Here is a 27,477-nt window from a genome sequence, read left to right on the forward strand (position 1 = left end):
ACTGTTAGAGGCAAATATGAGCTTGCAGTTGTAATTTCCAGAACAAAAAATAATAAATCAGCAGAAGCTCCTTGGCATATATAGGCAGTTTCCAGAAAAATTTAACTAAACAGGATTATGTGCAGCATCCTCTGAACATTATGAAACAAAATAGATATACTCACTTTCAAAAATATTTACAAAACACTCTATACAGTATTCAGAAATATGTATGTAACATATTATGTTGTTACATATATCTGAAAACTTCTGTATAAATATATTGTTTCTTCTCCTTCTTCTTGGTGTAACAGTGCTTATCTTGTTTTTTTCCTAACATTATTGCAATTTCAAGCACGAACTTGACCTTTGCAAGTTAACAAGTTTTCCCCCGAAAAACTTCCTGTAAATATTTCACAATAAAAGCACTTTTTGGAGGACTGAATGGCGTATGCCCACTGAAACGCTAGGGGGGCTCTTAGTTTGAAGAGGATGCAGATCGTGTTACATTTGTATAAACAGTGTCATGCATAACTTCAACAATGCAAACGGGTGCAAGATTTCTCATTAAATTATAATGAATTACACTTGTGGAAGAGAAAAAGACGGCCATGTTACGCTCTGTAGTTTAGGTCGATGTCTCATATCATATCTCATATATGTCACGGTTACATTTGAGTGAAATGATAATCTATTTCTATAAAAGTCAGAGGATCTTTTGAAAAAAAAACAACAATTTTATTACCACGGACCACTAGGGGTAATACACATTTAACTTTTTAATCTGTTTTGACCGTAGATTGTGTTATGACGTTGTTTGAGCATGTTTCTTAACACAGCTACGAGACTCAGGTTCACGGAGGACTTAACCTCATAACTTTCTCCTCGCAGCTTCTTTCCAAAGATTGTGACTTGACAAGCTGCTTATCTGCCTTTGCCAAAATGCGCGCGCATACGGTCTACGCCGTTGTTTACAAACAGAAAGAGGGTCTGTAGCATAATACATCCATGGTCTGTAGGGACACTTCACTGAAAAATAAACCACGTCCAAACCCATTTGACCGTAAAGATGAAAAATATTCAAACATACAACCTTCTAATGTAAGGTCACCATTTTAAAAATATGTCAACAAATTAACCTTTTGACCTGTTTTAAGTTGAAACTATTTCAAAGAAACTATCATTTTTACAGGAACAGTCATTTCTACACCATAATATTCCTGGGGCTAATAAATCAAAAACTCCCACAATGTTTAAAACTGTTTTCCCACCAACTAAAGCGATCACATTTTGACATATTCCAAGAAAACAGTGTTCAGCTGATGGCAGGAGGGAATATACACATATTACAATGTGGTCACAAACTGATTAAAGTCTGAGAACCGCTTGTTACACATCCTCACAATAACTTTTAGTTTAGATTAGGACCACTACTGGGACTTCATTTTGAAACCCTGAATTTCAAAAATGTATTTCTCTTCAACCATTCTCTGTGATTTGAGGGTGTTCATTGATTTATTCATTGTTGGGGGTGAAGTATTTAGTTACATGAACTGTATAGGCCTACATATGAAAGAGGAAATGGTATCGGAAATAATCAGGATGAAAATGGATGTTCACTTTTAACAATCATTTTATTAGCAGTCCCAAGAGGCAATGAAAAAGAAAGAAAGAAAAAGGAACAGAAATTAAGATTACAGTCAAGACGGCGGGTCGACCAGAATCGGGGGAAAGTAAAGACGGAACAGAGGGCTGCACACACACACGCGCCAACACAAAATCACATTGTTAAAAAAGGAACAGAAAGTGATAAATGAAGACCGAGTTTAACTGTAATGAAAGTCGGTGTGTTGGCTGATCCCTCTGTTCCATGTGAGAAATTCACCAGGACCGACCCCACACTCTCACGCTCTTTCACACGCACAGACATATCAAAAAAGTCCACCTTCCTCTTTCTTCAGTAAAAGCCACAATCTTATATTTCCGCTATTTGTGACAAAGAAACAGACCACAACTGCTCAGGCAGGTCGTTAAAATTCTCATTTTCTATTAATTCTGTACACATTATATATTTTATGAACACGTTGATCAGCTTCCCAACTATTCAGTGCAGAGACAACTCAAAGTTTGCAACATTTACTGGTGTTTCACTCCTATGTTGCAATTCTGTGCTCATTTCTGTTTAATTTTGGACATCAGCACTTCTGATGAATATAAAGTCTGCAGCACTTCACATCATCTACAATCATCCCCAGAAACTAACCCAGAGAGGAAATTTAATCACCCTGACTGAGGAGAAAAAGCTCCCATGCTTCATATTTCCGTTATTCTGACATTTCTCAGTGCTGTTCAGACACGGGATTAACGAGCGCCTCCCACACAACGGCGATCTGAAACGTACCTCTGGACAGTACGAGCCCCGACATGAGCCAGCTGTTCGTATCGCTCCAGAAAACAGATGTCATCTGTTTTAAGAGCTCATCAGACTCTAGTTTGAGCTGGGTTTAAATTCAAATGTTCATAAACTGGACAAATGGCAGATAATCCCTTCACATCTGGGAAAAAAAAGAAGAAAAAAAAAGAAAAAGCATACACATTATGGATGACTGGAGCAGCGTGGGGAGCAGGTACTAAGGCCATGATTTAAGTGGAGGGAGACAGATCAGCATTTACGTGATTGCATTTTCATACACAAATTTAAATCGCTGTACTGGGATTCACTCGTATAAAAAGTTTTTGTTATCCAAGTTTTGATGCACCCAGAGAAGCTTTTCAGTGCCAGTAATGGACAGTTGAACGACTACCTCTCTCGCTCCGGCTGTTGCATACGTAAGTGTCCGTTTGTTTATATACATTATCCTTCCTCGTCAGTTATTCTGCTCCGGCTGTGCTGGAACAGTAAATGTGAGGCCAAGTGAAGCTTTACACACCATCCTCAATTTTTCCACACACTGTCTCCCACTCTCACTCACTCACACACACACACAGCTACCTGCCAGCCAACGCTCAGCTGACTAACAGCAAGGAGAGCTTTAGTTTATCAGGTTTAATAAAAAACAAAAAAAAACAAAAAAAAAAAAACAGGATAAAGCGCTGCTTCTCAGATGGGAGGGGGAACAGTGACCGGGGGTGGGGGGTACAGGTGTGTCTGCAGTGGGGCTCGTCAGTGAAGGTGGCCGTTTCGGGGTCTAGCTGAGAAGCTGGCGGATCTCCTTGTGCATGTGACACAGGAAGTCCACGTATGAAGCTCCCCCGCTGGCACTCTTGTCCTCCACCAAGAAGTGCTTGAATATCAGCTCGGTCCGGTCTTCCTGTTTCACCACCATCAGCTGCAGGCCAGAGGAGAGAGGAAGAGGAGGGTTGGCATCAAAACAACCAACAAACGCTTACAAAGACACTGTAGTTCTAATTTACACAAAACTACAACTGCAAAGGGTGTTAAATGACCACATAAAAGACCATGTTTACTAATTCAGATTAAAAATTAGAAAATTAAAAGAGGTGCGCTATAAGAGCAAACTAGAAATCAAGTCTGCCCACAAGCTGCAGAAGCGTCCCCTGGTGGTCCGAGAGGCGAGCGGTCAGCAGCTCAGAGCCCACGCCTCTTTCTGGTTCCACTTTAAAGGTGAGTGTTGTACTGTGATTTCAGAGTTAAAGTTAAACTGCATGTTCATAATCTAGCTGCTGTAATCCGAGTGAGGTAAGAACATTGTACGGAGCATTTGGACAAACCTGGAAACAGAAGGTTACAGGTGTCTAACCTGCTCGAGATGATTGGAAGAACCTTTTTTTTTTTTTTTTTTTAAATTTAAATCAGAGCTAGTTTTCAGCATTTTCTTTGCATTTAAATGAATAGAAAACAGTGTGAAAACCTAAGAACCACAAAGAACTTCAAATAAAAACAATTAGCTTTTGGGAAAGTCGGGTTTTATCATTTTTGTTTTAAGGACTAAAACAAATGAATAGGTTAACACAAATATTTCATTGATATAATATTCCCCCCCAGCTATCAGCTATTATTAGTTTACAAGAAACTTTTAATTATCAATTTTCCAATTGATACGTTCCTTTTGAAAGAACTTCTAGCAGTTACTTCCCTTTGGTTTAAACGAACATTGATCAAGGAGGGTGGGGCAGCTCCATCCCATGTTTGAAGCAATTCAGTTAAAAAGGAAAAGACAGGTCCAAAACCGTAGGACATGACAGGTAGTGACGTGTCTGATTGGTTTAGGAAGGTAACCAATAATGGCATAGTGATGGCAATATGGGGCAACAATACACAAGACACAGACAGAACTCAAAAATAACCACAGAAAGAGGGGAAGTGAGATTCGACGGCAAAAAAAGGAAAACGCTTGCCTTCATGTATCGAGAGCGCTGCGCTCTGAAGGAGTCGACCATCTCTCGGAGTCTCTGAGAGTAGGGGTTGTCCAGAACCGGTAGACTTGTCTGAAAGACAGGGCACTATCATCAACACCTGAATATTACTGCATATTAGATACAACCAGTGTGGTTTTGATGTCTGTCAGAAACACCATCCAGGATCAAAGCAGCAACAGCGGCTCAGTTGTCTGCAGCTGAAAAAGAGGGGGAAAGAGGGATTTTCTCACCATGCTGGACTCAACCTGGTTGAAGCTCGACGTGCCAAAGATGTTGATGAGCAGCTCCTGCTGAACGCTGGCCCCCACCCACAGGAAGAGGTGCAGCCCCGTCTCCATGAGATAAACTCCGCCTTTAGACAACCTCTCCTCCGAGTCCCTCACTGCCACCGGCAACGATCCGCTTTCAAGCTTCATCTGCAAAGTTGAAGAGAGATTTCAAAAGCATGCTTTCATCTCCTCAAACAACATATTTAATATCCCAGAGTCAGATAAGTATAGCTCACTTTAAAGTGTGTGGTCAGGTAAGCAGCGTGTGGTGAGCTCATGTAAGCCTCGTAACACTTCCCACAATCCTAAAATACAATCAAAGTGAAGAGCTAAAAGCTCGGCCTGCCTGTGGATCCAGCTGGACTGAGAAAACTTGGGCTCTGGGCAGCCTGATACAGACCTCCATGCCCACAAAAGCTGGCAGAGACACGTGGGCAGCTTAAGCTGGCGGCTTACGTTTGCAGCTCCGAGCTCAGTCGTGCCAATAGTTGATTTTAAAAGTTCTTAGTTTTCATGTTGACCCTTGTTTTCGGTCAGTAAAAGTGATTAATCACAATCTCTTTGATATGCAACGCTTGTTGTCAAGATTTTAATGCCATCACAGAAAGTTTATTGGAAAGCAGCAGGACTGCCGTGATCCAGGAGGTGGGGAAAGGTGCTGAGGAGAAGCTCAGTGCTCCATTAAGACATGGGCTACTTGCATCCTAGTGAGGATGAGGGCAACTTTTGCGTGATGGATTAACATTAACTCTGGCGCTGGAGCTGAAGCCAGTGGACACGGAGGACGGGAGCAGAAGATGCAACATTTAGATGCTTGGTTTTACGAGGGCTTCACTAATTCTGGAGGCCGCCACCAAAACTTTTCTTCCTAGTTGAGGCTTCTCCCTGGATCGCAGAACTTTACTGTCAAACACCAAGCTCTCCGCTACGATCATTTTCACACCGAGTCGCCCAGTAGACTTGGTAGGTTTGGGGATTTGGTTCAATCAGGGTTGTAACATTCAGAGTTTGCATTGATGCTGCGCTTCCACGAACCAAACCTTTTAAATAACGCATTCCCCTCCTCGCCTGTGGAGGCGGTGCACCCAGGACTTCTGAAGGAGACGACAAACAACGTAGAAGAAAACTAATGTGTTGAAAACAATGCCTTGTGTTGTAGTTCACTTCCTGCATTTGGTGTGCTTACGGCAGACTGAAACCTACGTTTTGAAGATGGATGCTTCTAAGGACTACATTACCGTTGGATTGCACATTCACGTCTCCCCAATCGAACCGGACTTCCCAAGCAAACAAACTCTGATCCGATTAAAGTGGACCAACTCGAGCTGGTGTGAATGCCCCCTTAGTCATAAGCTGTTTCACATATGTTGGAGCGCACTGATGGATGGCCTCTAAACTAGATGAATTACAATCACGGGTTAAGAGTCAGAGAAGACTGAGAAGTGCTGCTGACCCAATGACAAGCTGTCACCTTGGAAGATTAATGATTACAGTAACATCATGTTTACAATAGAAATAAACTAGACTCAGTGTATTTCCCTGGATTTGCTTCTTTGCACCACGTAGCTGTCGAACATCCAGAATCTGCTCGTATTTGGGTTGAATTAGGGTACTGGAGGGTACTTTCACACCCCAAATGGACAGTTCTCTTAGAGCCGTACTACTATTTGGGGCGCACCAGCGCGGTTGCTGTGTTCACTCTTACACAAGCAAACAGGACTCGTGTCCAGAGCGTGAAAACACCCATCAAAGCAGCCGAAGCCAAAGGCTTGGAGTTTTCCTCCTACATACGTCAACGCTGAGAAGGATGGCACCTGACCCAAGTCACCTCGGACGTCGTCGTTATTCAGCAGCCAAATGGTGGACAACAACATGCCAGATGCCTTTAGCGAATGATGATACTGCTCTCTCTACTGGGCTTCTGCTGTGGCCGCCTTGAGGCTCACAAACGCCAACAAACACTGTCACACATATTTAATCTATGGCTGCAGACACTCCCCCACATTCTTAGCATTTATTTGTTAATAATCACTGCCAACGGTCTATGACAGCATGTTTATGTCCACTTCTTTTAATCCAGTTTACTAAAAACATAAAAGCAAAACAAAAAACTGTTTTTAACATTTGTCTCAGCTTTCAAGTCAACATTGTTGCTTGTCTTTGATCCTCATGCGTGTCTGTCCTGGTGTCGTGTGTCTGGCAGTTAGACATTGAGTTCAAGCTCTTATTTTTTGTACAACAGATCTGAAATGGTTGTGCTGGTTATCCCACAAAATTTGCATCTCTATGAATATTTTAAGGCTCTTGATTAAATCTGTGTCCTCCAGCTGTCTGAACTTAGCTGCATCTGTTATTCAAGGTGCTTTTTTATACCCTGAAAAACTAAGGGAGTGTGTTGTGGACTGACAGTGTTGTTTTTTACGTGACCCTGTCTCCGAGGCTTCAACGGAGATTATGCTAGTTCGTGTCAGTTCCTTCGAAGTGCTTGAACTATGATCATTGAGTGACACTACTGTTTTTATGTTCATTTGTCACCCTTCAATGACAAATCGGGTTTCTGAAGTGAAGTGAATTATCTCGGAGGCAAACTTAGTTAAACTTTATTCTGCTGAAGGTTGCAAAGAAAGCTGCTTTGGCTGGACATTTCTGGTCCTTCTGTTCCTCTCTGCTGTGAACACGGGGCTGTTGATGAAGATGTGCTGCTCAAGCAGTATTTTCAGAGGTTGCACAGGGAAACAATGACGACTATGGCTGTAGAATAAGTCTGAAGTTACATGGAGCCTCGTCTTCCTCTGTTATGCTGAAAGAATGACCCTGACTTGGCATGTGACGACCTCTGTGAGTGAGAATATGCACCTTGTTGGCAAGAAGAGGTCAGAAATGGCCTGATAAATGTCGTTTACATGAATGATGAGCGTCCAGTCATTTTCACTTTATCATCAGCACTTCCAGTTTTCATTAGACAGGTTCATTTGATCCATTTGTAATTAGCCAGCTTAAGAATTTCCATTAAAGACATCTATTACAAGTGATGTCCTGATTTAAGCTTATTTTGACCTTCTTGTATGAACTGACCCGACCCTTTTGCCACTGGTCATTTGTTTGTTGGTTTAATGTTTGTCTTCTCATGTGTGGTCTTTTGAAAGTGCACACTTCATCACAATTTATATATATATATATATATATATATATATATATATATATATATACATACACACAGGGGTGATAGTAAAAAAAAATCCTGAGCCTGAACTTTTTTTCCCTGGGAGGTAAGCGAGCCCCTAAGCCAAGATATATGCCCCGATCAACACAATTGTCATTTTTTGTACTCTTAAAGTGTAAGTCTGGTGTAAATTGACCCATGGTCCTGTTGTTCAAGCTCACCACATGCAGCCCATAGAAAATAGAATAAAACACATTTATTTTGGTGATTTCGGTTAACAGCCTGGAGCCTGGTGACGCGAGGCTAGAATCCATCTGATTGGCCAAAACCCAAGACCACCCCCTACACTATTACCGATTGGCTTAAGTATGGCTACTGGTGTGGTTTTGAGTGAAAGCGTCTCTCGGATCTACGCGAACGTAGTGCTGGGCGGTATGACCAAAAATTTATATCACTGTATTTTTCAAAATTATATCGGTTTCACGGTATATCACGTTTTTTTTTTTTTCATGCTGGGTGTTAACCACATTTTCTAATGATTTGGAAAGGAATTGCTGCAGTAAATTGGCTTAGAATGGGCTATTTTACTGTCATGAGGAGGAAATATTGTAGAAAAACATTAATGTCCACACTAGTATAAATACAGGTTTGCATGGCCTCACAAAATGATGCAGTTTACAATGAGGTGGCACTTATGATTCTAATGTAGGGCTGAACGATTTTTGAAAATAATCTAATTGCGATTTTTTTCCTCAATATTACGATTGCGATTTAATATGTGATTATTTTTTTTCAAGGTCCTGTTCTCATGTATTTTTCAACTACACAAATCTGCCAGTGGAACAAGATTTTTTTGCTTGAAATAAGAAGATAAATCTTGTCCCACTGGCAGATTTTCTACTTATTTCAAGTGAAAATTTACTTGAAACAGGTGAAAATGGTCAAATAAGTTATTTTTCTGGTGATAACTCTAAATGTTGAAATAGCAGTAAAACCACATTCATTGATGAAATTATATAAGGGATGGCAGTTTTACAGGAGGGATGATTTGGACCGTTTTTATTTCAGGGGGGATGATTTGGACCGTTTTTATTTCAGGGGGGAGGGTGCCATCACATCACCCCTCATCCCCCTTCAACTCGAGTAGCCTACTGCTCACACGGAACTTCTTCATAAATAACTCAAAAATCCCAGAGAAAAAAAAAACACCAGCAAGCTAACAAACAAACCAATAAAGCTCTGAGTTAACAAAACGTACCAGGAATGAACAACTGGCAGCGACCTGTTTTAACCTCTCATCCTCATCAGCTGATGGGCTGCAGGTGTGGTTTATGGCTGATTTATGGTTCCGCGTTACACCAACGCAGGCCATACGCCGTGGGTTACGCGAACTACGGCGTACCCTACGGCGAAAGCTCCGCGTCGATTTAACGCGGAACTATAAATCAGGCTTCACAGCGCCCGGCTCGTACTCTTCGCCGCGCGCAGCTCTCGCCGACTCCGCGCTCATATATTTGATACATTTAAAAAGCCCATATATTTATAAAGCCTCACTTGGCCGAGCCCTAACGCTGAGGCCATGGTAGATTTAGATTACACGCGGACACGCAGCACTGTTGACTTTTCCCTGCTGGCTCTGCTCACTGGCTAAACAGTCCCCTCACAAACAGTGTCCAGCGGCGCTACGTTCCGCCGCGCGGCGCTCCCAACGTTGTATGCGCTACTCACCGGTATTACGGTATATGAAAAATTCATAACATAAGAAAAATAAACGGCAAACCGGATTTTATTTATTTTTTTCTCGCAAACACCTCGGTATGCCGGAAATCCGGCGTGACGCCGGAGCGCTATCACCCCTGTATATATATAAAAAAAATCCTGAGAAGAAAATGTGTGTGTTGGCATGTTTGTGTTCTCACCAGTGGAAGCAGACGGGGGTAGAAGAAGACGTGGGAGTCGGACACGTCCATGCCGCTGATCAGCTGCCTGAGGTACGCCCTGTCGTCCAACGACACGTCGGCTCCCGGCAGCAGCACGTCGCTCTTCAGCACACAGTTGAGATAAACGGGGAGCAGCTTCATGCACTCTGGAAGAATCAGCTGAGGAAACACAGACGCACATTTAGAGACGCAAATACCGAACTCGGCACCTGACGCGTCTGGTTTCTCAATCCTACTCATGGTATCGATATTAAGATAAAGCTAATAAACAGAAATGTAGGTAACATGAAAGGTACATTGGGAGGATTAACTCAGAGACAGTAAAGTTTATCCTAGATCAGTCACACATTCATGAGCAAAGGTTGCAGGTTTGGAGGTGTCGAACGTTTGTCCACCTTATTCTATGGAAAGTAAAATTATTGTTGAAATTTGAGAAAAATTTAATCAGAATGCGATGATGGATTTGATCAATCCCTCCATCAAGAAAGCAGAAGTTTGAAACCTCAAATAATCCTAGTAATGACTATAATCCAGCATCTTAATGTGACTCTAATGTGTGGTTTTGTTTCTTTCTCCATTCAAACTGTTTCCAAATCCACTGAACTGACACTTTACTCTGTTTATGTAAAATAAGCACTTTATTTTGGTGGAAACTGTGTGTGCAGGTCATGTACATGCCGACTGCTCGAGTACCTGACCAGCAGACGAGGGACTGGCACAGTTCTTTCTATAGCAGGCCAGAATCTGGGCACACTGGTTCACCAGGGTGTCTCTCACTGCCTTGGTGGGGTTGTTCAGGATGCCGCGGAAAGCTGCAGGACACGAGATAAAAGCACATGCAAAGATCAGACGAACCGCGGGGAATCAGCGAGCCAACAGAAACTTGTATTAAACACTGAAGCTGTGCTCCGATTTTGACAGAAAACCAACATTTACACCTTCTTTGAACTTTAACTGAAGTCAGAAGGGCTGAAAAAGGTTAGAGCACATATCATTGGAGACTTGCCTCAAACTGATGCTGGCATTCGCTGAACTAACGTAATGTTGCATAAAATACTTCCATCAATAAACCTTCAGTTCACCATGTAACGGGGGAAAATATTACCTACTTGATTGTGTCAAAAGACTAAGGTGCACACGTTGAGCTTTACCAAAGATATGTTATTGCAAAGATGATACCGAAGGGTTCTGAAAGTCCATTATTGGAAATTGCACCCCTCCCCCTTTAAAAAAAAACTATTCGAATCTACACGTTTCACATGGACGACACATTTCGGTCGACCTTGAGTGCCATGAAAGGCGCCTAACAAATAAAATGTATTATTATTATTTCCATTCAGAACAGTGAATTTCACCAAAAAGCGACTAGTTTGCAGGAATGATGAGTTGTAATACAGCTATGGTTATCCAGTATTCTTTAATCAGTCGCTCTAAATGAACAGCTGTATTTTATGAGCACATCTGCAGATCACACTCACATCCAGCCCAATGAGAAGAAACTCTTCACAACAACAACTCACCGTATTTGGCGAAGTAGTTGATGATTGTGTCAGTCTCACAGTTTCGGTAAAGGTCAGCCAGCTGTGAGCAGCAGTTGACAGCCATGTTATGCACACGGAGACGCCTCTGGCCGCTGCAGCTCGTGTACAACACAGCGCACTGCAGGAATGCAAGCGGGAGAGATATTTACACCTAGCTGTGATGATCTAACACCAATCTGTCCTCCTAAATCCTGTTAGCTATCGTTCTGTGTCATCCTCACTCAATGCAATAGAATAGAATAGAATACTTTATTGCCTGTCCCAATGGTGACAGAAATCATAACCACAACCACATTCACACATTCCCATGAAGACACATTACAACAGAAAACAAATAAATACATGAAAAATACATTAAAAAGAAAAAAACAGTAAATAAGTTAGAACAACAATGCCACACAGATAGTCATGACATGAAAAACCTGCATTATCCTGAGAATTTCATCAAAGGAATTTGTACGTACTCGATCTCAGAGGGGTCAAAAGTCGGGTTTGAACTCCATAACTTAATCAAAAGCTCATTAGATTGAGTTATCAACATGCGCACCTGCATGAGTGCCCCCGTCTCCTCGCTCAGCTTGTCGTCGTGCTTAAACTCAACGGTGATGGCTTTGTCACAATCCAGGCCTGCCAGCTCCACGTCTGTGGTGTTACTCATGTAAAATGAGCCGTAGAAGTCTGTTGCTCGGATACCTGCAGAGCAGGGAATGTGAAGTCATTAACCACGTGCTTCATCTCAGTCTGGAATGTTAGTTTTTTTTTAATGTACGTGTCTTGTGTTATATTTGGTTTTGGAGATCCGCAGGCTCACCTGTACTTGTTCGGACCCTCATGACGGCATCAAACCCAACTGGTTTCTGAACGTCTCGTCGGAGGTCGTTCAGGAATCGCTCCTGATCTGACTGAGCCTGCAGGAAAGAAAAAAAACAGAGCATCACACTGCTTTCAAGAGGAACGTCCACATTCCAGCTGAATAAATTGCATCATTCATTCATATTCTATACCCGTTTGGGTCACAGGGTTCTGCCGGTACCCATCCCGGCTTATTACAGGTGAGAGGCAGGGGTGGACAAACAACCATGCACGATCACACCTACAGGCAACGTAGAATCATCAACCGACACAGCACACAAGTTTTTGGACTGTGGGAGGAAGCCGGAGTACCCGGAGGGAACCCATAGAACCCCACACAGAACCAGGAACCTTCTTGCTGTGAGGCGACAGCGCTAACCACTAAGCCACCGTGCTGCATCATAAAACTGCATAAACTGGAAACAAGACCTGCCTCGGCAGGCTGTATGAATAGAAACCTGGTAGCAACCAAATCCGAGAGAGGAAGACGGTGAGTCCTCCCTACCTGGAAGTATGTGTACTTGTAGACTGAACCTCCGGTGGAGACAGGAACCACCCCTAATGTGGCAACGTCCACATACTGATTGGGGAAGAGGAAAAGGTCCACGCAGCAACCCTGGGCCACGCAGTCCTTGGCCAGATTGTTGTAGAAGCCAGCCTGCGTCTGAAACAGAGACTGCGGGTGACAGAAGAGGGGAGGATGAGCGTGGCACACCAATAACCTCACCTATTCATACAAAATATTGCATTTACCTTCTCCTTGTCTGTCGCAATCAACTTCTTGTCTTCTCTGTTCTTTAGTTTCCCAGGAGCCTCAGCGATTGGCAGAGACGTGTGAAACACGAACAGCTTCCCTGCACAGTCAGCAGCCTGACAACGCGACACAAAGCAACATCAGATCAGCCGACACATGAGTGACACCAGCGTTTCCCACACAATCAGATCGGACTTGAGACGGTGCAGAGGGGGGAGGGCGATGGGATTCTTTGTGATGCTCCGCTTGTTTTTGTTCAAATTAAAGCACTTTCATTCTCCTGTCTCCCTCACATCCTTGTTTCACCTTCATCCTAATGAACAGTGCACAGACGGTTGGCTGCCATCACTACGTGCTCAGACCGGACAGAAGCGGTGAGGGAGGGAGAGCAACATAATGACAGTTAAGGTTGCAGCTTTCTTCACCGGTGCTTTTATGAAATGAGTTGCTAAAGGGTCTGAATAACATTGCTAACTCTAAACAGCAACAGTATCATCCAGCAAGAATGATCACATTGTGTATGTGCATTTATGTAAATTTGTAATGTAAATTAAAACTGTTACCATATTTAACGGACCATTAGGTCCACCGCATTATAAGGGGCAATATCAATGAGCGGGTCTATTTTCATACATAAGAGGCACCGAGTTATAAGGGGCGTGATAATACATACTGTATTTTCCACACCTTCAATGAATGACATATTTTAAAATATATCCCATATATAAGGCGCACTAAATATATGGTAAAATACCGTACTATAGTGGCTGGGGTTGAGTTACGTATCTACCTGATGGAGCTGCGCTACAGGAAATGCTACAAAATCCTACAGCAAATGCAAAAAAAAAAAAAAAAAAAAAAAAGAAGAAAAGTACCGTATGTCAAACTTTATTAACAAAATAAAAACCAGCTTTGCTCTGTCTCTTCAAAGTCGCCATTATGCGAGTCAGCGTCGCTGCTGTTGTCTTGAACGTCTGTGATGATTCCTGACGTTTTTAGTGCCATTACTTCGGCGACACAAACTACAGTAGCTACAATCCCCCTGACTACAGTAACAGAAATTACCGTAATGATCATATATAAGGCGCACTGCCGGTTTTTGAGAAAATTAAAGGCTTTTAGGTGCGCCTTATAGTGCGGAAAATACTGTATATAAAAGAGAAACAAAACAGTCTGGTAGGTCAAACTTTATTCAACTCATTCACAATAACTCAGAATATCGTTCAGTTGTAAATAAAACTGAAAAATACTTTCACATTTTAAATCAGTCGTCCTCCACCAATAAAAAGCGGCGGAGGTAAACGTTGTACTACATCCTGTTCTGTGATAGGCTCATCATTGCGAGCGATAGTGGACACCTGAAGTTAGTGTGAGGTTGGAACAACGTTGTATTCCAACATTTGATTATGATATAGATTTGAAAACTGGGTTTACTCTAAAAACGTTGGCCTGACATCTAACTATAGTAAGGTAGCATTGACTTTATGTTGGATGATAGCTGCCAGCGCTACATAATTAGTTATCTAACGTTGTCTGACGTTGCAACTCGTATTCAACCAAGGACCAACTTTTATGTGTCAGCTGACTGGTCCGACCACCAATCAAGCGGAGCAGTTTTTGAGCGCTGCGTACCACATAAAACTGGTTCGAGGTCAGTAAGCACAACAAAACTCATATATGGCGCCCCGGATTATGAGGTGCACTGCTGATTTTGAGAAACTTTAAGGATGCCTTAAGCCTGAATTATGGTTCTGCGTCAAACCAACGCAGAGCACACGCCGTCACCGTGACACCGTCGTGAATCCTTCGGACTTCTTCGTCACTCCATTTCTCCGCGGGGCAGTACATCCCGTGACCGCTAATTCGCGATCTTTTCCTGAATGGTTTATCAGACTTTTTACGGTCACAGTGAATCAAAGAGATAAGGACAACTATTGTGCAAAAAAAAAAAAAAAAAAAAATCACATATACACGAAGAAAAGAGCGCTGAAAGTTCACGATTGCTTCAAACCAGAAACCGTAAATGCGTTGCTACCAAGCGAACCAATCACAGCCCTCTCGTCTGCGTCGCCTCGACGCGTAGTTACAATTTTCGGGAGGTGCACGTCAGCGACGGCGTCAGTGACGGCGTGTGGTCTGCGTCGACGCGTACCACACACGGTTGCACGCAGAACCATAACTCAAGCTTTATAGTGCGGAAAATATGGGTCCGAGGTAGATCCTTGCATTTCTAAAACTTCAAATTAAATCCGCCTTTGATGGACTTTCAAATCTGGGAAAACAAACAACAACATGTGTTTACCTTGAGTGCCTCCAGTCCTGCCTGGATGACGGGTCCAAAGACTGTTTCAGTTTCCCTGGTGTCAGCAAACATCTCTGGGATCTGGTCCAACAAACTGGAAAGCACAAGCAGTTATAAAAGCGTGTCTGACTGCCCGCCTCCGCACACGCCTGGCGCTTTTCATACGTGTGAACGTCGGTTTAAGGTTCTGCCCACCTCTCAATAACTTGCCGGCTTTCGTTCACATTGACCAGGAACCCGTCGAGCAGGGGCACGAACATGTCCGAGACGTCTGACACCACCAGCATCTGGGGCTGGGCCAGACTCGACTTCACATTGTAGAAGTGCAGAACCTTGTTGTAGGTGACGAAACCCACCCGCACCACAGACGCCATTTCTGGGTTTTCCCTGGACGCACATGTAGGAAAGGAAAGACGAAAGATGTTAAGAACCGATCGTGTTCCAAACATCTTTTCTGATAAGGAAATATCTTCTGAATTAATTCTCTCTCGTAATTTCTCATATTTTAAGCTGCGGCATCATCTTCCTCCCTGCAGCTTATAAACCCTTCAGCTGACCTTGATGGTGCACGTGAGAGCGTACCTGGGCAGGTGGTCCAGGAGACTCTTGAGTTCCTGGCAGACGATGCTGACCATGCCGCTCTTCACAGCGTTGTAGGACACGTCGATGAGGAAGATGAAGGCTGGCGGCTGAGGAAGCTTGTTGTTCTGGTAGAGACGGGAACATATTCCAGTCCAGCATCAATTTCAAGAACAAGCTGTCAACAGCTGCTTTTCAATTCAGCGCCAACCTGCTGCTGATATAAAATTTCTGAACAGCATCTCAACTAACGTCTGTGTTCATTTCAAGTGCGAGGCAAAAAGAGACATCCGATCTTTTTATGATTTAATGACAGACTGAGCACTATCGCCCCCTTTCTTTTATGCCAAGATGATACTCTGGGAGTTTCCCTGAACAGAATGATCCGCAAACTGATTATCCTTCGATGAATTTAGACCAGTTTGCAGAAAAAAACTTTGTTGGTGGTTTTGTTCATCGCTATATCCAAGACAACATTTATTTTGTGCATCGAAAGAGGAATCGTACAACATGTACTGTTAGTAGAAAATATTCGACAGCAGAAGTAGGCAATCCTGGTCCTCAAGGGCCGCTGTCCTGCATGTTTTAGATGTTTCTTTGCATCCACACACCAGATTCAAATTAATGGATCGTCCTCAGTCTGTCATCAAGGTCTGCACAAGTCTGTTAGTGACGCAGTCATTTTCATCAGGGTCTGCTGAAGCAGGGAAACAGCTAAAACATGCAGGACAGTGGCCCCTTGAGGACCAGGACTGCCTACGCGTTTTATTAAATGGTCAGGGTACAATCTGATGTGTGTTTCACCGCACATATAACCATAACACATAAATATCAGAAAACAGTGAATCCACCTGCCAAGACGAGGCTGACCCGACTGGTGAGGCTCGTCATTTAGGCTGCGAGCGGGATCACGCTTCATTTCTAAAGTACACTCAAATCCAAATAAATCAACCACACATTTGAAGTATGTATTGCTGTTGTAGGACTATATTTCATTGCATAAAAAGTTGTATTTTCAAGAGTAAAAAGTATACGCGGAGCAGCTGCAACAAAGACCATTGAGTTTCAGATTATGTGATCAGAGCCGGCTGATTGTTGCTCAGTTCACACAAGTCCATGTTTTCTGATCAGGGGGCTTGAATTTGTTTGGATGAAGATATTGCACAACTGATCACGAATAATGAAAAGTAGCTGCCTGCTCTTATTATGGTATGTTGCATTGTGTTCATCTCCATCTTCCTCTGCAGATTCACTCGACTCTTCCTCACGGGGACCTTTGCAACCCCCAGATCAGACTATAAATGATCTAATCTGAAAAAGCCCTCACTTATTGTTGGTAGCAGAAATAAACACTACTATGATAAGTTTGAGTATTTATGGAAGTAAACTCTGACCCTTTTAACCCTGATACTGTAGCAGAACACTATACAAACACTCTCAAGTATCAGTATCATGAAGCACGACGGTTTGCATTTCATCTGAACTTGTTAGAATTTTGTGGCCACAAAACAGATTTTTTACTAGTTCAATTCTTTAGATTCGTTAGTAAAAAAAATCTGTTTTAAGTTATTTGTCCATAACAAATCTATACAATCAGGGTCTCACCTTACAATAGTCGACAGTGGCCAGAAACTCGTAACTTCCCAGTGACAGCTCCGGCCTGTCGTAGCAGTCCCTCCTCTTACCGGTGTGGTCCAGATGCTGGAAGTAATGTTGAGGCACTGCAGGAAGAGACCAGGGAGGACAAAGGGATCACATCAGTGCAAAGTTCAATTGGGAAAACATTCAAATTGTAATGTTTGCACATCAAACCCACCCTCTGTGACGCAGCTGCAGAACCCACACTGGAAGCGGCGACCTCCCTCTATGAACTGCATGTATGGACACATGTAGGCTTTGCATCGGTTGCAGCGGATTGGACCGCTCTCCCCATGGTCCACCATGTATGGAGGGGTCTGGAACGAGGTTCACTCAACATTACTAACAAAACATACTGTTGCATCAAAAACACATCAATTTGGTATTCATTTATCGTAACATTTTCTTAAAAGGAGTATTGTGCCATGTTGTAAGAGATGGGGATCACACAAACAGTCATGTCTGAGCAGATCTTACAATATAATAGGAGGAAGAGAGTCAAAACAGGACGGGGCATTGATTACCTCATCAGGCGGCAGGGTGGCGAGGGGCTTGATGACAGCAGCCAGTGGCACCTGAGACTGCTTGGCCATATCGGACGTACAAGGCATATTGTAGGCCGTACAGCGAACAAACCTGGGGCTGGCATTCCCTGCACACAGACAAGTCTCCCATTATCATCACAACAGTCTCTCTACAAATCAGTCTCTAATGAGTCTAATGAGTGCTTCACCAATAGCTGGTTGGGTACACAAAGGGATCTTAATTAATCCTTCAAAAACATGCCTGGCGATGACAGCTTTAGATGCTTGGAAGCTTAACATACCTTGATCTTTGACCTGGAAGTTGGTGGTGACCAACGGAGGCGCCTGACCTCTGACCCCTGTGGTGAAAGGCTCGGTGCTCTTAGCCTTGTCATCCTCTATTACCTGGATCTAAAAACAGACGAGAAGAAAAACAGTACTGCTTAGCTTCCAGTGTTTGCACACGCACATGTAGCATGATGCCCCAGCCCAGACCTTGCACAGTCTACAAGAGGAACACCTAACACCCATCCAGGACACAGGAGCATGCACACTAAAAAGCTCGACATCTACAGGGAAACAACAACATTTGAGCAACAGGACACATGGTACAGATTCATGCTCAGGAGTAAACAAAAGTAAAAGAAATCAGACTTTTTGAAAGGCATGCTTTCAGTGCAAGAAACACTTGTTAGGTCAAACGCTGCAAACCAGCATGCAGGTCAGCAGAGGAGATTAAAGAGGAGGGACGGCCGTTACGAGGCCAGCTCAACTTCCAAATGACCAACTAAACTTCTTAGTAGCTGCGAAAATGATAAGCTGCTTGAACCACACAAAACTAATTTGAGAGAGGGTTATAACATTTAGTGCTTGCTAGTAGGTTACTGACTGACAGAATGTTTCACATGTGCTTCAATGATACCACTAATTATTCCAACTGTATTTTAGACAGTTTCTCATTATTATTACCAATTCAAAAAGACAGTTTCACATTTTGGGATATAATTTGTTGCTAAGAATGAAAAAAACTAAAACAAGACCATTTGACAGGAGAGCAGTGGACTCTGGTAGGCTTTTAAGTCATGGTGTGGTGGACACGTCCAAGCACATCTTTAACAATTACCTTCCTGCACAAACTATACACCGAAGTTTGAGATGTTTTCATTTTAAAGTGGTATTTTAAAACAAAAACATAGAAATGTGATATGAATCACGCCTTGAACAGAGAGCAATAAAAGGAGTCCAGCACCCATCTCTGACTTTGAGGAATTAAGAAGGAGAGGAGGAGTGGAGTTGGTGCAGTCTAGCAGATGATGGGAGAAAGAACAGGAGAATAGTCACATAGGAACTTACTGGGCTGGGGATAGCGTCTGGGTCTATTCTATGTCTTGATTTCTGCACAGCCGGCATGTCAGGCGCTTGCTTTACATTCATACAAGTTTGTCCAGCAAATTGAGCAACACAGGGGGAAAAAAATACATAAATTCAAAGAGTGAAAAGATTTTTAAAAAAGGTGTGCGAGAAGAGAAAACAGAGCAAGACTGCACAGAGTAGCAGGCAGAACGGTTATTAAAACAGAAACTGATCATTAGTATTGATTATAGATTAGTAGTAGTCTTCATTTTGACCGACAAGACCAGGTAGACTTGAACTGAGCAGCTGCCTTGAAAAACATGCTTAACATCTCTACAACAACAAGAAAAAAGGAAACCATTTTTGATTGTAAAACAGGTTGAAATATACTTTTTATTAACTATATCGAGATGTATCTATATAGATGTCTTCACACTTGTCAGGTATTGATCAAAGTAAACTCTGGTTTGGTTAGCATGTTGTTGCGTTTCACCTGACATCTATAAATGCTGCTACCTGAACATCTGTGTGAACCAAACAAAAGAACTGAGGCCCACTTTTCCAAAAGTCTCTGTTTGCTTCCAAACGGACCACTCTGTCCATCCAATTCAACTGTGACCATTACCACATTTCTACTGTTAAGGCTTTTGGTCCATTGGGTACAATGTGAGCACCAAAACGGACCAAAAGTATCCAATTACAAGGATGAACCCAACCCAACTTTCCATCCTCCCTATTTGTACATATGAGGGGGGACCGACACCTCTCAAGACAAGTTAGCCCAGTATAACGTCACCAAAAAACTGTCTCAAACTGTAAAGGGATGACAAGGATAGCAGGTGTTTCAGAATAAATCAAAGCCTCATATTTATTTGGTCTGCTCACCGGGCTAGGAATGGCATCTGGGTCAAGTCTTTTCTGTGCAGGTGGAGCTGGTGCTGGCGCAGGGGCTCCATAGTTTGGTTGTTGGGGATAAGGACCGGCGTAACCATGCTGAGGGCTTCTCACCTGCCCAAATGCACCTGGAGAGAACACAGAGCAGCTGAGTCAAAAGGAAAACATACGCTTATAATTTGAGGTTTCAGTTCGTGGCTGCATCTTTACCATTCTGTTGAGAAGGATAACCTGTCTGCATGCCCGGCTGAGGAGGCGGCTGCTGCAGGGCCCCGGGAGGCCCAGGAGGCCCGGGAGGACCTGGTGGACCCTGTGGTCCTGGAGGCAGATGGTTGCTTTGAGCCATTGAAGTGGGAGGCATCTGAACTCTGGGGGGAGGGGGCCCTGAGTGGTAAGGGGATGGCTGGGTTGGAGGAGGCTGCTGCTGGGGGGGCATGGGGCCGGGGTACTGGCCAGCGGCGGCTGAGGTGGGAGGACCAGCGGGAGGGAAACCCCCAGGTTGAGAGGGAGGGGGTGCTTGAGGCGGGAAGGACCCTTGAGCAGGTGGAGGCGGGCCAGTGCCAAAGGTGGGCTGGCTAACAGACAGGGGGGCTGAGGAGAAAGGGGGCTGAGGTGGAAGGAACGTCTGCTGTGGCTGGGTCCCCGGGCCAGTGGGAGCTTGACTAGGTGGAGGTGCAGGACCTGAGTAGGAGGAAGGGGGGATAGTTTGCTGAGAAGGAGGAAGTTGAACAGAAGAGGTGAATTGCTGTTGAGAGGTAGGGGGGAGAGCAGAGTGTAATGGCTGTTGAGAAGGAGGTGGTGGGCCTCCATAGTATTGCTGAGAAGCTGCCGGACCACTGGGAGGTGGTGGCTGGGAGGGAGCAGGGGACACGGGGGGAGGGGCTTGACTATAGGAGGGCGGAGGTGCGGCTGAGTAAGCAGTGCTGACGGGAAGCTGTGAGCTGTGAGGTGGAGCTGCACAAAGAGACAATACAACGCTGAGTAAGACTCTGAAAGGCCATAACGCGATGCAAACATTTGCAACAAGGACCTTTACTTTGTTCAGATGCATCCACGTCACATTTACATCAGTACATAACAACGAAGAAGACAAATATTTACCATATCCAGGTCCTGCAGGGGTTGGTGGTCCAGATGCAATTTGCATCCCTGTCATCTGGTTGCTGACCTGTTGGATTGTGGGTGGAAGCCCGTAGTGTTGTGGATAGGAGGGGTGCTGCCCTGACATGTTCATGGCTCCCTGGTTATATGGTTGGGACACAGCAGGCCTGCACACACGACAGTCAAGAAATAAACTGGGCGCTCTTTATTCATGAGGGGATTAGATGTCACGGATTTCCCCTGCAGGATTTCTCCCAGAGAGCAGTTTTTTAGCCACGTGTGTTCAGATTATTTGCATAGCACTAATTCAACAAACCACAGAGAAAGCAAACAGGTGCAATATAAACCCAACAAGATTGTGCTAAAATTATAAACCATTAATCGAGCCGCTGGGTGGCACAGTGGGTTAAACAAACGGCTCATATACTGAGGCTACAGTCCTCCTGCAGCGGTCGCAGGTTCGTATCCTGGCCTGCGCACCTTTGCTGCATGTCATCCCCATTCTCTCTCTCTACCCCCTTCCTGTCTGACACTTGAATAAAGGGCCACTAGAGCCACAAAAAAAATCTTAAAAAAAAAAATTATAAACCATTAATAACTCTAAAAGTCACCAACAGTTGTGAAATACAGGACCACATTGTCTCATTGTGCTGACACACAAACATATGGTGTGTCAGGGCTGACTGATGCAGCACCTTTCATTGTTAATACAGTTAAAAGACATTATGCCCTTCTTAAAAAATAGTGAAACAATCTTCTGATGTCTTAAAGAAACATCTGTAACCCAGATGGTCAAAATGCAACAGAGATACAACAACTCCACTTTCAACTATTTCTTTACAGATCTGCTCAGCTGGTCAAATACTCCATGTGACTCTCCGCTAGGAGAAAAGCATCTTTTAAAATTGGTGCTACAACTGTGCTTGGAGGGGAAAAAAAACGAAACATGATATGAAATTGGATTAAGATATAGAAGGCGAGTCTATATAATCCTACTCTAATCTGCGTCTGTGACGTCACATTAACTCTTCAAATCTGCACAGCTCACTGAATGACAGATTTTTAGACTTAGGCGGTCACAAGCAGTTTTCATTTTCTGTTCCTCGCATTTCTCATCAACTTTATGAATGATGGACAAGCTCATTTCAACATAACATGTATCTGGTATGTGTGTATATAGAGTTGTAGTTAACTGTAAAAATGCATGCTAATGAATGGATTAACACGACGCTGTCACAAAACCATCTCTGATTTCTACAGTACTATAATTCCTGTTAGGTCAATAATATTCTTGAGATAATGTCATCAGGTTGCTGCATTGTACTTTATCCAACATTTAAAAGCTGCACACAAGGCATCACAAAACCTGGATGTCCGGTGTTTTAGGTTCATTTTCTACTTCAGACACTTCCGACCAACCGTTGAAGATTAAGAAACATGTTAATAGCTTTGAATAGTTTGCTTTGGTTCTTCTGTGATTGGCCTTCACTCCCAAATACATGACAGTTGAGGAACTCAAAGTGCTCAAGGAGTCTGTCATGATGTAATTATCTGGTGGGCGATCCTGGACCTCGAGGGCCGGTGTCCGGCATGTTTCAGATGTTTCCATGCTGTAACACACCTGACTCAAATTAATGGTTGTCACCAGCCTGCCATCAAAGTGCTCACGGGTGCGTTAATGACAGTCATTTGTATCAGGGTGTGTTGAAGCAGGGAAACATCTAAACAAGTGTGAGGTGAAAGTGGAGGCCTCAGAAGCTGAATTAACAGCTCAACAATTACATCAACCAATCATTTTACCTGGGTGGTGCCTGTATCATCTGTGGGGGTCCATTCTGCATGTCTCCTGGACTTTGACTGTACTGATTATACTGCTGAGGTGCTGAGACGGGAGGGGGTCCAGAGGCGGGAGCACCCCTGGCAAGACCTGAAGAGAACCACAAATGATTTCCACTGATGACCCAAGAAGTGCGATTCATGAATATATTCTGATATCGACCAATCTGAACTAATGACTGTGGTAACGGCCAGCGAGGAGGCCAAAGTCACTTCAAGAGTTTGGTCTCTGGGGTCACAAGCACAGAGAACTTCAGAAAAGCAGGACAGTTCACCATCATGCCGCGCTTTCAAACTAACGGCACAAACTACTATCTGCATGCCAAACGTTAAAGTGGTTCTCAACCCATGAGTCAAGGGAAATGTAAAGCAGAGTCAAAAGTATAGCAAAGTTATTCATATTTAAAAAGGTTTTTTAAAAATTAAGATCAACAAAAAAAGTTTTAACTAATTATAAATACTCCAAATGCTATTCTCTAACATCCTCAGACCAAAGCTGTTGCTTAGTATTTTCATTTCTAATTGCTTCAGCTCCCCTTAAGCAAAAGTATATATTATGGTATAGACACACCGATATATGTGGACATCACAGGTGTTAGGAGGGTAACCAAAAGAAAAAAATGTTTTTTTCAATACAGCTACATGTTCAACTACATGAGAAACACCACTAATTAGAAATTTAAATAGGAATCCAACCGCTTTTGTTTTCATGCAGAAAAAAAAAAGTTCAAACTCGTTCGTAATTATTTATAAAAGAAAGCTTCTCCCCTCACTTGATAAACTTCATAATGCTTTACTGAAGGGGCATTAAATCTATCCTAGGATTTATCAGAATTGTGTGGTAAGGATACACGTTTTCTGCATCTTAAAAATGTGTGAGAATAACCTCAACTACTGCATCCTCTGCTATAAAGCTGCAACGATTAGTCAACATAATCGACCGTGAACAATTGTCAATGCACATTATTTTCACCGGCAAAAAAGCCTGTCTTCACTGCTCAGTGAGGAATATCCATTTGTGATTATAATGCACTTCAGGAAGTGCAGCAAGCGGTACAGCTTCCATGTAGCTCACTAAAGACGACACAAGCAGCGTCCCAGAGCAGCGTATCCCTTGCTGCTCTGCAGCAGCCCTTGTGACGAGGGTGAAGCCACCCAAGAACTTGCAACTTGATCAGTCATCTTCTGCCTCTATCCTCCACGCTCTAGTGGTGATTGCATGCGTGAGATGTGATTAACAGCTGTCATTTCACTGCATCATTATGGCGAGCCACGTGGAGGGCATGACAAAATTAATTGTTGGAGGGTCACAAAAAATAAATCAAGAGATTCATTGACTACCAAAATTAGTTAACTTGTTTGTCAATGACCAAGGATGTGAATATCACTGTAAAACACGATTTACAATTTTAGTGGGTGTTTCAAGGTTGTTTGTTATATCGTTATATCAATATTTATTTTCAATCTGAATGCCTGGTAGTGACTGGATGAATATCTTGCTTCAGTCACTGGCACGAAGACTCAACATCTATTACACACTGCCTGCTGATGCGAGGACGGTTGCATGATAACAAGGCACGAGAAGAGTGAAATGAAGAAGAAACAGAGAAGGCAGTTACCTAAGTCAAGAGAAGAGGAGAGGTCAGAGACTGGGTTGGCTGCCACAGCCTTAGAGGGAAAGCTTGTGAAAGAAGAATAACCTGAAATAAAAGAAAAGAGGGAAAGAGGGCAATACAAAGATGTAATGTGTGAAGTTAAATGAAGGGATGAAGGGGGAGTTGGACATTAGATTAGTATGCACAACTTCTGTGGTAATTTGTTTTTTTTTCGCCTCTCACTCATACAGTGTGATTGCTTGATGGTAAGCAGGAAGGGCACTCCAAAATTATAGTTTTGTGAATGCTTACGCAATCATAAAATGTTATCCAACCAGCTAAACATCTCATTTGTAGACACCTGTTTGTAAGGTGCTTTACCTTGTGGGGGAGCCCCAGGCTGGTAGGCCGTAGCAGGGCCGTTGTAGGGTGTGTATGGGGCAGGGTACCCTCCGTCCAGGGGAGTGTAGCTGGGCTGACCATAGCCAGGCTGGGGCTGGCCATATGAAGAGGCCATTGGAGTGTGCTGGTTTACATTCATCCTCAGTTCATCCCTAAAGCTAAATAAAAATGTGACAATTATAACACAGTCATGAACAGATTTCATTGCTTCATATTAAATATGTTGAGCCCGTTGGCTGCATATAAACAACATAATACTGGCCAGATCTCTGTAAAAGGAAAAACCTTGGGACAAGGATATTAATACAGATAAAGGCTGCTGGGTTTCCGTGACACTGAAGGGTAAAACTGTACCGAGCAGAGGGAATCTACCTACATAGCTCGGCATTTAGCACAAAAATTAAGGGCTTGAAAAGGAGAAAAAAAATAACATGAATTAATTAAATCACAAAATAACTGATCTTTCAGTAATGGCGCTTACAGTGAACTATTGTTTTGAAAAGTTTTTGATATAATGCAGCTTAACTTCTAAAATAAGATGCTTCAACAGCAACTGAAAAGGGATAGATGAACGAAAGCGGTCCAAAACATACCCCCATCCTGCATCTTACACTTTAATTTAACCAGAAAGTTAAGCCAGAGCCTGTCATTCTGCAGGATTGTCAGTCCTGAAGGAAGGAAACAATTACACCGTCCTGTGACGTTTAAAGGTCCTGGTTCCGTGACTACACCTTTATTGTCTTTATTGTCTTATAACTTTGACTTGGCCACACATTGAGTTTGAGTTTGTTTAGTTCGATCAGCAAAAAAATAAAAAAAGTCCTTCCAACAAAACAAAAAAAGGGTACATAGGTCTGACTGAAAGGGTTAGGGCTGAAGCTAACAAGCTTATAGATGCCCTGACCTTTATACCATCAAATCATATATAGCATGCGTATATACAATACGCACACATACACATTGATGCATTCATGCTTGCATCTACACCCATATACAGTGCACATACTCATATACACATAGATTTTCACACGTACACACATACCTACCACCTATACATATAAATACACATACACAGCCAATACCAAACATAATACCAGGGATTCAATTCAATTTCCCCCAATATCGTGATTATATACCACCATGTCTATAAATATCCAGAGTATTTTTAAATTATTTTTTGAATTGCGCAATATTTTTACTTTTACTTTTTACTTTACCTTCAGACTTCAAATTAACAGTTTTTAATTTCCAAAGGGATGTGCTGCAATAAACGTCTAATATGAAAAGGGCACAAGGCGGGTGCAAACCCAGACTGAGGATCAAGCAAAGCTGAAGTCAAATAAACCCAAAGTGGTAATAAAAGGCAGAGTGTTTAAAAGTCTCCGCGGTAATAAACGCTGACTTTCGGCCGGGTATCCTGGATATCACATGTCTGTCCCGACTCTGTTGTGCATCAGATGTGTTGTTGGGTTCGGGTTAGGGAGACTGGTGTAACCTGTGACAGAGTTGGCTATCGGATAACAGGCAAACACGGGCCGAACGAGCGGGGCTTTGAATAATTCAGGTGGGACAGGGAGACGGAACCGCAGCACCGGCCCGCTGCGTCTCGGTACCGCCATTAAGAGCTGGGTTACAGCGAGACAAAACACACACACCATCATGGTGACATGTGAGGGCAACAGAGAGGAAGAGAGGAGAGGAAGAGCAGCAGAGCGACATGGTGATGAAGTGTGAGCAGGAAACAGCGCAGCAGCGCCGCAGTAGAACCAGCCAGTACCAACAACAGAACTGTACGTTACAGTAGAAATAGGGAGTTTGGTTCAAACACTGTGTGGTCAGGGGTCGTTAATGTATCCAGTTTACCGAAATGAGGTGTGTTTGTGTAGTATAAAACACAGGGGGGGGGGGGCTTACTTGGCGTTAGCAGGTGCTAACGCTGACAGCAGAACCAGCTGGGGAGGCTAGCACCTGCTAACGTTAGCACCTGCTAACGCTGCCAGCAGAATCAGCCGGGGAGGCTAGCACCTGCTAACGTTAGCAGGTGCTAACGACGTCCACCCTCCAGCCGGGCACCAGTGTCACACCCGAACTCACCTCCGCACACGTGTAGAACAGCGAGGCCGTCGTTCGATGGCGACCGAGACGGTGGAGCCCAGTGACCGACGAACCGCGGCGCCGACGTCGTCCCCGGGTGGAGCTCGCTAATCCTCCGCGGCAGCAGAAGCGGACGTCCAGCGGAACTGCCGCAGCGCTCTGCCACGTCCACTTCCGGCGCCGCCGCTCCGGGGGAGCGCTGCGTACGCAGCGAGACCAGAGTAACTCAAATAATAAGCACTTGTTACAACCCGTTATATAATAGATCCATGGTTACAACC

The 27,477-nt window shown here is 43.5% G+C and overlaps 2 protein-coding genes across 2 annotated transcripts in view; one reads left to right on the forward strand and one right to left on the reverse strand.

Moving 5' to 3' along the window:
• polr3e (polymerase (RNA) III (DNA directed) polypeptide E) overlaps positions 1–13,760 on the forward strand; it is a 164,284-nt gene extending 150,524 nt beyond the window's left edge. The window contains exon 22 of the transcript XR_009770544.1: positions 13,743–13,760. The gene's annotated coding sequence lies outside the window, so the exon portion shown is untranslated. The remainder of the gene's footprint in view (positions 1–13,742) is intronic.
• Positions 1,595–27,337, reverse strand: sec24c (SEC24 homolog C, COPII coat complex component). Its single transcript, XM_061708889.1, has 25 exons — positions 27,197–27,337; positions 25,082–25,260; positions 24,725–24,805; positions 23,070–23,196; positions 21,270–21,436; positions 20,379–21,122; positions 20,160–20,296; positions 19,275–19,343; positions 18,224–18,332; positions 17,922–18,049; positions 17,576–17,714; positions 17,365–17,480; positions 15,763–15,887; positions 15,376–15,567; positions 15,181–15,274; positions 12,878–12,994; positions 12,630–12,800; positions 12,084–12,180; positions 11,820–11,965; positions 11,252–11,390; positions 10,425–10,543; positions 9,711–9,890; positions 4,590–4,775; positions 4,339–4,428; positions 1,595–3,308 (listed from the first exon to the last, which is right to left on the reverse strand). Exons 2-25 carry the CDS (start codon positions 25,239–25,241, stop codon positions 3,168–3,170), a joined length of 3,774 nt encoding a protein of 1,257 aa, XP_061564873.1. The 5' UTR covers positions 25,242–25,260; positions 27,197–27,337; the 3' UTR covers positions 1,595–3,167.
• Positions 27,338–27,477: the final 140 nt, after the last annotated feature.

Source organism: Cololabis saira, chromosome 19 (genome assembly GCF_033807715.1).
Source record: "Cololabis saira isolate AMF1-May2022 chromosome 19, fColSai1.1, whole genome shotgun sequence".
Lineage (NCBI taxonomy): Eukaryota > Metazoa > Chordata > Actinopteri > Beloniformes > Belonidae > Cololabis > Cololabis saira.

Excerpts from the sequence above, each read along its gene's own strand:
- sec24c (XM_061708889.1), bottom strand. The coding sequence starts at position 25,241 with ATGAATGTAAACCAGCACACTCCAATGGCCTCTTCATATGGCCAGCCC. Across the intron at positions 20,297-20,378 it reads TTATCCTTCTCAACAGAATG|GTGCATTTGGGCAGGTGAGA; the intron begins GTAAAGATGCAG and ends TGTTCTCTCCAG. Across the intron at positions 12,995-15,180 it reads CAGGACTGGAGGCACTCAAG|GCTGCTGACTGTGCAGGGAA; the intron begins GTAAACACATGT and ends TCGCGTTGTCAG.